Genomic DNA, 12,352 nt, shown 5'->3' with positions numbered 1-12,352 from the left:
ATGGGGTAAATGTTTGCAGCTTTCAAAAGGAGCTACATTCAAAGTAAAATACAATAAAAACGGAAGAGAAAGAAGTGTGTGAAAACCACAACCAGAAGAATAATAAATAAATAAAAACTATGCAAATGGAAGGGGAGGGGGGGGGGCAAAGAGATTGACAACCATCTATCTATCCTTTACTCCGGAGGTGAATAATGTAAGAAGGCTCAACAGCACATATCCTTTTAAGAAGGTTCAATGGTTTTAATGTAAGATGATATTTTGACAGCAGTGTATCTGTCACTTGTTACACCAGTTATGGCCTTTAATATTGTATCATGTTTTACCTTCCTCTCAGCTGAAAACAACTAAACATTATCCAGCATAATCAGACAGTGGGTGGGATATATTAGGCAGCAAGTGAACATTTTGTCCTCGAAGTTGATGGGCAAGCGTAATGATTTGAGTGAGTTTAACAAGGGACAAATTGTGAATACCAAAGATATTCCCTGATGGCTGTGGTCTCTTTCAGCAGGATAATGAGCCCTGCCACAAAGCAAAAATCGTTCAGGAATGGTTTGAGGAAAACAACGAGTTTGAGGTGTTAACTTGGTCTCTAAATTCTCCAGATCTCAATCCAATTGAGCATCTGTGGGATGTACTGAACAAACCAGTTCAATCCTTGGAGGCCCCACCCCACAACTGTTGTGGAAAAAAAAAAAACTTTAATAGTTATGATGGTGAAGCTGGAAATGAAAAACACAAGCTAAGTATCTTTAAATGCTTTTATTCTTGCCAAGAAGGTAAATTCGGACATGCAGGTTGTGCAGTCAGAAAAGACAAAGTGGAAGCCTCACACTCGTTACTTTATACTCTCATTTCAGAGGCCTTCAACTTTAATTTGAAGGGGGGGAGTTTTGATTTATATTAAGGAAATTTTTAAATGCGCTGAGGTGGAACTACATATTGCTGGATTAGAATGTTTGGTGTTAAATGTCATAATGTCCCCAAAAATGAATTTTAATGTTGTGATTTTGTATAATCCACCCTCACATGATTCTTCTTTTTATTATAAGTTAGAGGAAGTGTTAAAGTTTTTAAATTGTCGTATTGAAACGATTATAATTGGAGATTTTAACATAAATTGGGCTGACAAACATAGTAAGCAAAAGTTGAAATCAATTACAGCAAAACATAAATTTAATCAGTTAATAAAAGGCCCAACAAGGATAACAAAAACAAGTAAAACTCTTATTGATCTTGCATTTACAAATAAACCTGAACGGGTAATAAAAATATATAATCTGCTGACAGGTTTGTCCGATCATAACATGATCCTGGTTGTTAGAAAACTGACAAAGAAACGTTTGCAAAATACTTTTCGTCAAACTTTTAAACCAGGAGCAGTAGGCATCCCCAAGAGTAAAATGACAAAATTTGAAAATGATATAAAAAATATTAATTGGAATGATGCATTACAAGTTAGTGACCTGGACAAAAACTGCGAAATTGTGATGAGAACCATTGAAAAAATTATTCAAAAGTATACACAACCGTTAAAATATAGACAAAATAGTGCATCCTTACTTTGGCTAAATTCAGACATCCATCAATTAATGAAAAAGAGAGATTCTGCTTTGAAAAAGTCATTGCTTACAAAAACACAGACAGATATTCTAATCTTTAAATCTTTAAGAAATAAAGTAGTTAGTGAAATGAGAAAGGCGAAAACTGCATATTTTGAGCAACTTATTGCAGAATCAGGGGGGAATAGCTCATCGCTTTGGAAGTGTATTAACAAACTTTCTAAACGAGAAGGGATGAATAGAAAACCATTGTTGGAGCTGAATATAAATGGAAGACGTAGTACTGATAGCACCGAAATTGCTAATGAATTTAATAGATATTTTATCCAGTCTGTGGAAGAACTTGCTATATGTTTTGAACCTGTACAATTGCCTCAATATGCAATTAAAGATACACCTTCATCCTTTCGTATCACCGAGGTTGATGAAGATAAGATTCTCCAAATTATTAATCAATTGAACAATTCAAGAGCTAAGGATATATTTGGAATGGATACAGAACTTGTTAAAAAATATAGTGCTTGTTTGCTAAAGCCATTGGTCCATTTGATAAATTCATCTATTAGAGAAAGTAAATTCCCCTCAGACTGGAAAACTTCTATTATAACCCCAATTTTAAAGGCAGGATCGGTGGATGAGGTTCAGAATTATAGACCAATTTCTATACTCCCGGTAATTTCTAAAATTCTGGAAAAGTTGGTAGCTGAACAACTTACCAACTATCTAGAAAAAAATGGTCTACTTCACTCTAATCAGTTTGGTTTTAGGCCTAAATATTCAACAGAAATGGCAAATTGCCATCTCACGGAATTCATTAAGGGAGCTTTAGATACTGGTAATGTGGTTGGCGCAGTATTTTTAGACCTTAAAAAGGCATTTGATACTGTGAATCATGAAATACTCATTCATAAATTAAATATGTTTAGTTTCTCTGAGCAGGCAATTAGTTGGTTTAGATCATATTTAGAATCTCGAGATCAGTGTGTTACGATAAATAATTTAAAATCATCTTTACAAAACAATGAGATGGGTCTCCCTCAAGGGTCAATTTTAGGTCCGCTGTTGTTTTCCTTGTATGTTAATGATTTTCCAAATTGTTGTACAGAAACTAAATGTCAGTTATATGCAGATGACACAGTCATTTGTGTATCAGCACAGACTCCTCGCTTAGCTGCAGATATATTAACAAATGAAATGACTGGTGTGTCACAGTGGCTGCAAAACAACTGTTTGACCTTGAATTGTTCAAAAACTGTTTCAATGTGTTTTTCAATTAGAAGGAAGGAAATGAACGGTTTTATAGTTAAGATCAATCAAAAGGCAATAGAGAGAGTTAATGATTTTAAATATTTAGGTGTTATTTTAGATTCTCAATTAAAATTTGATGTGCATGTAAAAAGGTTGTGTAGAACCATCAGAACAAATCTGAATTGTTTTTATATGATTAGGCCGTATATACCCCTAAAAGCAGCCAAGTTATATATGCATGCAATGGTATTCTCCCATTTATCTTATTGTGTGACCGTCTGGAGTCAGGTTTCTCAGTCGACTATTAAACCTGTTAGATCTTTATATAAACGAACATTAAAAATATTGGACAAGAAACCAGTCAGATGGCATCATTGTAGCATTTTACAAAAGTATAATTTGCTTAGCTTTGAACATTTCATTAATTTTTCTCTTATTAAAATGGTTTTTAGGTGTATAAACAATCTTGCTCCAGCTATCATATGCCAATTAATAACAAAACAACGCAGTAAGGGAATGACTACAAGAGGTACAACTAATCAGAATTGCACAATACCGAAAAGGAAAACCACATTTGCACAATCCACATTTTCAGTTCAAGGTACACTGCTTTGGAACAGCCTGCCAGTTGAACTAAAAATGCAAACAGAGTTAAAACTCTTTCAAATAAATCTAAAAAAGTGGTTCAAACAAAAGCAGGTTTGTGAACATTGATGGTCATACACAGTCTTAGTTTTCTTTTTTTTTTTTTTTTTTTTTGTTCTTTTTTTTTTTTTTTTTCATTTTCTTTTGTGTGTGTGTGTGTGTGATGTTTTCTTGTTGTTTTAAAAGCCTAACCAGGGACTGGGGCTGCAAATTAGCCTTTGGCTATAAGCCTATATGTGGAGCATTGGCAGCATGAAATTGTAGCAATGTTTTTTTCTGCATTGTCCCTGTCAAATAAATAAATACATACATACAATTGAAGTTTTATAAACTCATTTCGGGAGAAGCACGTGCAGACAATTAAATCTAATTAAACACAGGTAGAGCAGGCTCAAATAATTAAACCTAACTCTGGGTTCGGGCAAAATTTCTGACCCCGGAGCCCTCCCCGGACAACACGCTAAAGATGCAGACCCAGTTTAAAGCGAAACACCATTGTGAACCCATGGCTAGTATGGAAATACTCTCTATGTCTACTGTCTAACTCTAAGTTATGTGTGGTTGTCCTGGATATCCACTTTGCAAAAAAATGTAAATGCAAAGTCAAAGTTGAGAACACATCCATCTGTGCAGATAAAGGTATGTTTATAATGATTTCTGTGTTGCAGAGGGAATCCAGTCAGGAAAATTAAAATTACTGAAAATTAAAATAATAATTAATACATCGAGAGTACAATCAATCGCTGTACAATAAAGCAAATCGCAACATGGTGAATATTAAAGTGCAAAATACTGCTATATAAATATTATCTGCTTGTTCTGTCTCTGTGTGAATGAGCAGCACTGTTTCGTCTACTACATACATGGGCAATATACGGCCCGGGGGCCGGATCCGGCCCGCATAGTGCTTCAATCCGGCCCCCGCGATGTGCTCTGTGCTGGCAATTTGGTTGAAAGTTTAATTTTTGTACTCAGGATTACAAATTAAACGTTTAAGCTGTTGATCGCTATCGCATATATGGGATTTTTACTTCTGTGCCCCTGAGAGTACGGTCCCGCATGGTATTTAGAATGTTCAGTGATGTCGCATGCCGGATTCAAACTGTGCTTTTGCTCGTTGGTTGGCACTGAGCCAGAGACGGACAAGCTTAGCCTCAGCGCTGTCATATATCACAACTATGCAGTTTTTTTTTCACACTCATAATGACTAATCACAACTATGCAGTTTTTTTTTCACACTCATAATGACTAATTTCACACTAAAAATTTATTTTAGGTTTCAGACAGTTTTCAATACACATAAGCACGAGTAAAACAATACATTTGGAGTAAAATACACACTGATGGCTGTGGAAGCAGCAATAAGAATCTATTCAAATATATTTTTTCCGAAAGTAATATTATATCAAACAAACATAGTGGAATTTTACTCTATTCTTGTCACAGTTTATTGGCCACTTTCTTGCATGTATTTCAGGAGAAACTGATGACCCGGATTCTCTGGGAATAAATGCGATGCATCTGCAATACAGTGTTATTGTCGGTGCGGTGTCATGTGACAAATATGACACATTGCCATGGAAACATTAAGGAGGAACAATCTAAACTAGGAATTGCCTTGAAAAAACTCACTCGGGAGTCAGTTAGAATAATAAAATTAAGCGTGAAAGTAATGCATAATAAAGGACGCTGGCTTATCTTTTTATTAAGATAGTTATCAGTGTGTATTGATCATTGATGGTATAAAGTTAAGCCCCCTTAACAATTTCACGTGGGGATGATGATACAGCTAAATCAAATTTAAATTTTGTGAGACGCATAGAACCATTCCATGTTGTTCTTTAAACCTTAAGCAAGCATACGTGTGATGAAGTTGACCTGCAGTTAAATTGTGTTCCATTTCATAAAAGTTTTAAACAACATTTGTTAAAAAAAAAAAAGAAATTACAATAAAGGAATAATAACAAGTGAAATAAGCTGAATATGTTTTTTTTCATTTAGTGATGAAGGTATCCCCAATTAAATTTGATAATTCCAAGCCAGATTGCCTGTATGTTAATGTGATCTGCATACATACATTTGCAGTTTTGTTAATAGTTTTCGATCTTGAATAGCAACAGCTGGTTTGAATGAGAGTTGAAAAATATGCAGGGGGTAGTGTAGTAAATCCAGTTATTGTAACCTTAAAGTAGTCTATGTCAGACAGACCTAGCAAAAAATATTTATCAGGCCTTGAATTAGGCTGGCAAAAGTCAAAGTAACTGTAGCCTTATACATATCTGCATTTAATAATTTTGTACGATTTAATCATGTAGCTATGTCTAACTGCAATTGTCCTGTGTGGCCCTCCGTTTACTTTGCCAAAGTAACTGTGGCCCTCAGACTAAAACTGTTGCCCACCCCTCAAGTACGCGTGATGCTCGTGGTGTTTTTTTCAATGTCTCACAAACATTAATTTAGACATGAAGAGATGAACATTTACAGAGCTGATCATAATTTTTATTAATTTAATAGCCATTTTAGCTGATGATAACAGAGGTGGACAGTAACTAAGTACATTTACTTGAGTACTGTACTTAAGTACACTTTTTGAGTATCTGTACTTTACTTACTGGAGTATTATTTTTTCTGGAAACTTATGACTTTTACGTCACTACATTTGAAAGACAAATATCGAACTTTTTACTCCACTACATTTCCATCTAGGTCTAAAGTCGTTTCTACTTTTACTTGAGTAAAAATCTGTTTTTACAACTTTCACTTGTAACAGAGTAATATTTGACCAGTAGTACTTTTACTTTTACTCAAGTAATAGAGTTGTGTACTTTGTCCACCTCTGGATGATAATAACAATTAAAAAATACAGTTTATTTATCAAATAATTGTTTAATACTGTAAAACTTTTTTGAGTTGTTTATCATATCGTGAAAATCTCATTTTATAACAACCCTACATGGGAGAGTCCCCCACCCACATTGTTAAAAAAGTATTTCAGTAACTTTTACTCTGACTTGAAAGTACATTTTAAATTAACTACTTTTTACTTTTATTTGAGTATTTTTTTAGACCGGTATAGAGTATATTTTTTTACTTGTTCTTAAGTAAAATTGTTTTAAAGTAATAGTACTTTTACTTGAGTAGAATATTTTATAAATCTTAACACCGCGAAAGTGCGAAAGTATCTGTTTTTGTGTGTGTGTGTGTGTGTGTGTGTGTGTTCCTTGTTTAGCAATACATGTGAGGCAGTGTTCGAACTATACCGTGGCCTTTGGGGGAGCCCACTTTTCGGGGTGTGTGTGTGGGGGGGGGGGGGGCGCGTGGAAGAGAGGACGTGTATATTCCTTCACACACAGACAAACGGGTCAATCTATTGCTTAATGCATTGCGGAGACTCTTAATATACAATTTACAATTATTGAAGAACATCTTTGATTTTAATGAAGGAAGAAAAAAACCAAGAATTGATAGGTCAAAAAGCCCACAAATAGTCTATAAACAAAGCATCCGGCTGTCTTTGAGTTCACATGAACGGTTGAAGTTACTCGTCAGGCTACAGAAGAAAACCATAATTCCTCCATTTAACTAACGCTAGTCTTACTAGGACATTGATAGTCGCGCAGACCTATATCAACCCAGCCGCTACACATAATTGGGGATAACATGCCTTATCGCAGAATCGACCACAGAGGCTTGGGGTCAGCTTCATTTGCTGTTCTTCCAGAAATCCAAGATCAAGAAGTGGATGTTCGTTTTTGTTTTTTCTACGAATCTTTGCGTTGACATGCACTTAACATGAGTGGAATTAGCACCGCAGTGCCACCACACCTTGATGGTCATGACAAGAACAGCATGCATAGTTATCTTTATTGAAGTCAATTAGATTTAAATTGCCGTCATGCATGAATTAATTATATATTTTTAGAAATTTTACATATAATAATCCACGATGATCACATTACAGAAAACTGAAATTGCACCTCAAAATAACACAGTGTCAATATTTTTGAGACCCCCCAAAATTTCACAAATCACGTTTTCAGGGGAGCCCATGTCTTATTTAGGGGAGCCGAGCTCCCCCTAGCTCCCCCGTAGTTCGCACCCTGATGTGAGGGCACAAATGTCCTCACTTAGGCCCTGTCCACACGAAGCCAGCGCTTTCCCAATCCGATCTTTTTTTTTCCTCGTTTCAAGAAATATCTGCGTCCACACGAGATTACAAAAACGGACTAAAACGATGTAGTTTTCATGCCAGGCCAGTGTGTGGCGCTGTAATTCTGCCACAGAAATACACTAAAACGGAGAAGAAGAGTTGTGGCTAGGCAGTGGTCGGAGGTGAGGCAAAATAAAAGAGAAATAAAATAACAATAAATACATTTGCTACTTAACAGATGTGTTTTATTAATGCCTACACCTACCCCAACCCAAAACATACCCTTACAGGTATGCAGATACGTTAATTAAATGACGCGATATTGATGTGCGCATGCCCAGTGCCCGTAGTTGTATCCCTTACCTCTTCACCGTGCTGGACGTAGTGTGATGACATCACCGTTTCAGAAAATATACGGATTCGCTGTACACACGAAGACGGAAGATGAGCGTTTTCAGATTTATCCGCTTTGGGACCCGGTTTCGAAAAATATCGGATGCATGCTTCTAAAACGCCGGATCCGTGTGGACGAAACGCTGATACGGTAAAAAATGTATACGTATACAGCTAAACGCATCTCCGTGTGGACGGGGCCTTATATAGTAAAATATGAAAATAACTCACTAGTGAGGACATTTGACTGGTCCTCACTAGTTAAAAAGGCTTATAAATCGGACAAAACATATTTTTATTTAAATCTGTTGTTTTGCACATGTTTTTGGGATGGGTAGGTTTAGGGATAGAGGTTGAGTTAGGGGATAGAAAATGTAACCTGATATAAAAATCAATGGAAGTCTATGTAATGTCCTCACTAATATAGTGTAACAAACCTCTCTCCCTGTGTGTGTGTGTGTGTGTGTGTGTGTGTGTGTGTGTGTGTGTGTGTGTGTGTGTGTGTGTGTGTGTGTGTGTGTGTGCGTGTGTGCGTGCATATGCGTTAGGTCTCACCCCTTCATATTTGCATTTGTTGTGGCTGATTTTATTTGCCTACTTCTCTATAAATTCTGTCTGTGGCAGTCACCTATCTGTGTGTGAGTGAGCATGTGTATTCCACATTGCATTTGTGCTCTAGTAGCAGGCATTCATTTCTGTGTATAAATATTTTGTGTTTGGATAGATAATGTAACAAAAGTCACAAAATCTCATGCCACTTAAATTAAGCAGGAAAAATGGAATGAGGGAAACATCAAATGGGGTCAGAATGGACCCTAAAAACCCTATGAAGGTGTAGAGTCATATTTTTGTCTCTCTATCTTTTATTTTAATTAAAGGGGAAATTTATTTTATTTATTTATTTTGGCTTGTTTGACATGAAAGCAAAGCTGTGGTTTTATTTTAAAGAAGTGGGAGGAGTCAACATTGCCAGTGTTCTTCAACAGTCATAGCTAGGACTCAGCCTTTTCAAGACAAAAGCACTTGATGATGGAGCTCAACGCAAGCTTGAATTCTACATCTAACAGCACTGCTGTGGGTTCAAAACAGATTGCTCCTGCTGTTGTTTTGGGTTTGTGCTGTTTGGTGGGTTTGCCAAGCAACATCGCAGTAATCATCAGCATTGCTCGTGATTGGAACAAAAATGTGAGCTTTACCTTAAGTCTAATGCTAAACCTTGCTGTCTCTGATGCGTTGACCCTTTGCTTGGCTCCTGTCGTGCTGTGTGGAATACTGTTTGGATGGAAACTTGACATTTGGTCTTGTAGGATCCTGTTCTTCTTGGGTCACTGGAGTCTGTATGTTGGTGTCCTGACGGTCACCTCCATGAGTGTGCACCGCTATCACAATGTCATCAAGTCAAGGGTCACTAACAGGAAGCTACTGCACAGACTGGAAAGACGGCACAGGCGCCTTCAGATGATTGGCATCTGGATTCTAGCCTTTGTTTTTGCCCTGCCAATAATTTTCACTCAAGGACTCAAAAACCAGGATGGATTCCAAAGATGTCAGAGGACAATGAAGTCACGGTCTGTAGAAGTGTCTGTTTTGCTTCTTGAGATCCTGTTGGCATTCGTCATTCCATTTTTGATCATGTTAACATGTTATCTGTGGTTGCACAAAGGCTTGACTAGAGCTCCACAGGACCAGAAACCCAGAAATCAGGGGGCAAACGTTAAGACTTATAAGAAGAGACTTGTGGTCAGCATCGTTGTGGCTTTCTTTCTGTTTTGGACTCCTGTGCACATCATCAATGTGATTGATATAGTTACAACTCTGACTAAAACTTCTCATCCAGATGTTCATGACCAACTCAAGTCCTTCCGTAGAGTTTATGGTGATACAAGCAAGGCTCTGGCTTTGCTAAACTGCTGTCTGGATCCTTTTCTCTATGCAATATCCACAGCAAATTTTCAAAAATGTATCAGAAAGAAATAAGTAAAAAAATATCATTGGATTATTTACTTCCAGCCAAAAATATGTTTTAAAGTCTCCCCGTTTCCTCGTTGCTGTTCTTGTGTGGTTTACTGTTGATTGATGGATATTTAACTAATTTTAATATTCATCCGACTGCATTTCATACATGCTTTTATACTTATCAACATGAATTAGGAACTGAGTATCACACGCAAATGAATTCTTTCTGCAGTTCAGTTGTGTCCATACAGCTGCAATGAACAGTGTTTAGTTCAGCTCTTAGTTCAAACGTGTGCATATTTGTAGAAATATTGATTTATCACGTTTGCATAATATTTTGTCATACAGAATAACATTTCTATTCATTTCTCACTGAATTATCCAATCTTTACAGCTGAAACAATGTAGAAAGCTCTCGCTGTCTCTCCGCTTCCAGATTTGCATCAGATATTAGTTATCACACGTTCATTAGTCCTCTAGAGCTGGCAATCATCTTACGTGACTCAGTCCTGCTCTCTGCATGACACTCTTTTGTGTGTACACTTCCTCTTTCTGTCTATGAAGAATGAACCGATTCTTAATTTCTATGCATGAACTAAGAAGCTAATAAACACACAATAACTATGGCATGAAGGTTTTGAGGGATTTTTTTAATGATTTTTGCTTTTTTATATCAATAATATCATGATATATCCAAGAATGTTTACATAATAAATACTAAGCAGGTGTAGCCATTAGCTCCATATAAAATGCTAAATATAACATGTTTTAACATCATCATATGAATGAAATCCCCATTATATCATGACAGGAAGCTAATACAAACACTTGATGGTGATCTAAAGTGATATTTTGAGTGAAAGTTTCATTTTAATAATTTAAATTGTTATGTAGCTTTATGTTAACTGTAGCTCTAATGCTACTGTTGGACCAGGAGCTTTATCTATTGATGTGTTTTTAGGTTGTTTGTTTGTTTTTAGAAAACTTCTGATAATGTGTGGATTACTGTAAAGTGCTGTTAATGGGCAAGCATCATGCCACAATAAAGGCTATGATTGCTGATAACACCTTCTCTAAAAACTTCCATAAAATAGTCTTAAAAAATGTTTCATAAAATTTATAGTTTTTCTCAGATTTGAAATGAAGCATGATCACACTTGTGGCGTCACTTTAGCTGTGGTTATAAGTTGTATATTCACATAATATTTTTATACATTTAAAAATATATTCTTAATATTTTTTTTATTTTATTTTTTATTTGAGCCTATATATCTCCATAACCCAGGCAATGACAATGGCAGAATTTGTGTGTTACCAATCCAGGTTGAATATTCAATGAAAAAGTCACCTCTTCACAAAACACAAACCGTTCTCATGACAACTCGATAGTACACGAGCAAAACAGTCCAGCTATGAAAATGATCATTTTCTGAATGAGTGCCCAGTAAAAGATCGAGCCCGGTAGTAAGTATGAGGCTACTATAGGGTGGGATCTCCATGAAGAAGTCCTCATCATCAACTCTCCTTCCGGTTAGACTCCAGTGGGCAACCCAATCTCACCACTGTCAGGCACTTTTGGACTCCGGGGCTGAGAGAAACTTCATCGACGCTGAGATCGTTCACCAGCTGGGGATACCTCTCACGTCACTCAATAGCCAGATTTCGGTCAACGCACTCAACGGCCAAGAACTACCCCGCATCACTCACCATCTCCGGTAATCCCACAGTATCTTTTTCTTATCTCGTTCTTTGTCATGGACTCTCCACAGGTTCCCATGGTGTTGGGTCACCCCTGGCTGGTGAGGCACTGTCCACAGGTGGACTGGGAACAGAGTGCGATCCTGGCATGGAGTAATGAGTGTTATACCTCTTGTCTTGTCTGTGCCTGTTCGTCTGTGTCTAGTGTTGTTTTACAGGAGGAGCCGGTGAATTTGTCTAACGTGCCCGCCGAGTACCTTGACCTGAAGGAAGTGTTCAGTAAGTCCCGGCTGCTTTTTACCTCCGCACCCTCCCTACGACTGTGCTATAGATTTACATACTGATATTTCCGTCATCTCTCCAGGAACACCTTCAGCACGTTAGATGAGTGCTCCAGAGGTTGCTAGTGAATGGGGTTTTTGTCAAGGCGGAGAAATGCGATTTTCATGCACAGTCTGTTCCTTTCCTAGGTTACATCTCATCTGAGGGAATACGCATGGATCTTCACAAGAGATCGTTCCCAAGTCGGCGCGCGCTCCAAAACAGCCCGCAACGAGACGAGCAAATTACACTTTCGGTTTCACACTCGCGTCTAAACGATCAAATGTACACAAACATCTATATCAAAATGACCGGCTTGGAGAGTCTCTTAAACACAGTTTGTGTCTAAAATGGACATAGTTATTATGGATATAGT

General features: G+C 37.1%; 1 protein-coding gene across 1 annotated transcript; it reads left to right on the top strand.

The window, feature by feature from the left end:
• Nucleotides 1-9,030: 9,030 nt before the first annotated feature.
• On the top strand, nucleotides 9,031-10,000 carry LOC137043757 (leukotriene B4 receptor 1-like). Its single transcript, XM_067420172.1, has one exon. The coding sequence runs from the start codon at nucleotides 9,031-9,033 to the stop codon at nucleotides 9,976-9,978; it is 948 nt and encodes a 315-aa protein (XP_067276273.1). The 3' UTR covers nucleotides 9,979-10,000.
• The last annotated feature ends 2,352 nt before the right edge of the window (nucleotides 10,001-12,352 follow it).

The sequence above is a fragment of the Pseudorasbora parva genome, chromosome 16, assembly GCF_024679245.1.
Source record: "Pseudorasbora parva isolate DD20220531a chromosome 16, ASM2467924v1, whole genome shotgun sequence".
NCBI lineage: Eukaryota > Metazoa > Chordata > Actinopteri > Cypriniformes > Gobionidae > Pseudorasbora > Pseudorasbora parva.
Note: the sequence above shows the minus strand (reverse complement) of the source record. Positions and strands in the feature narration are given on the sequence as shown.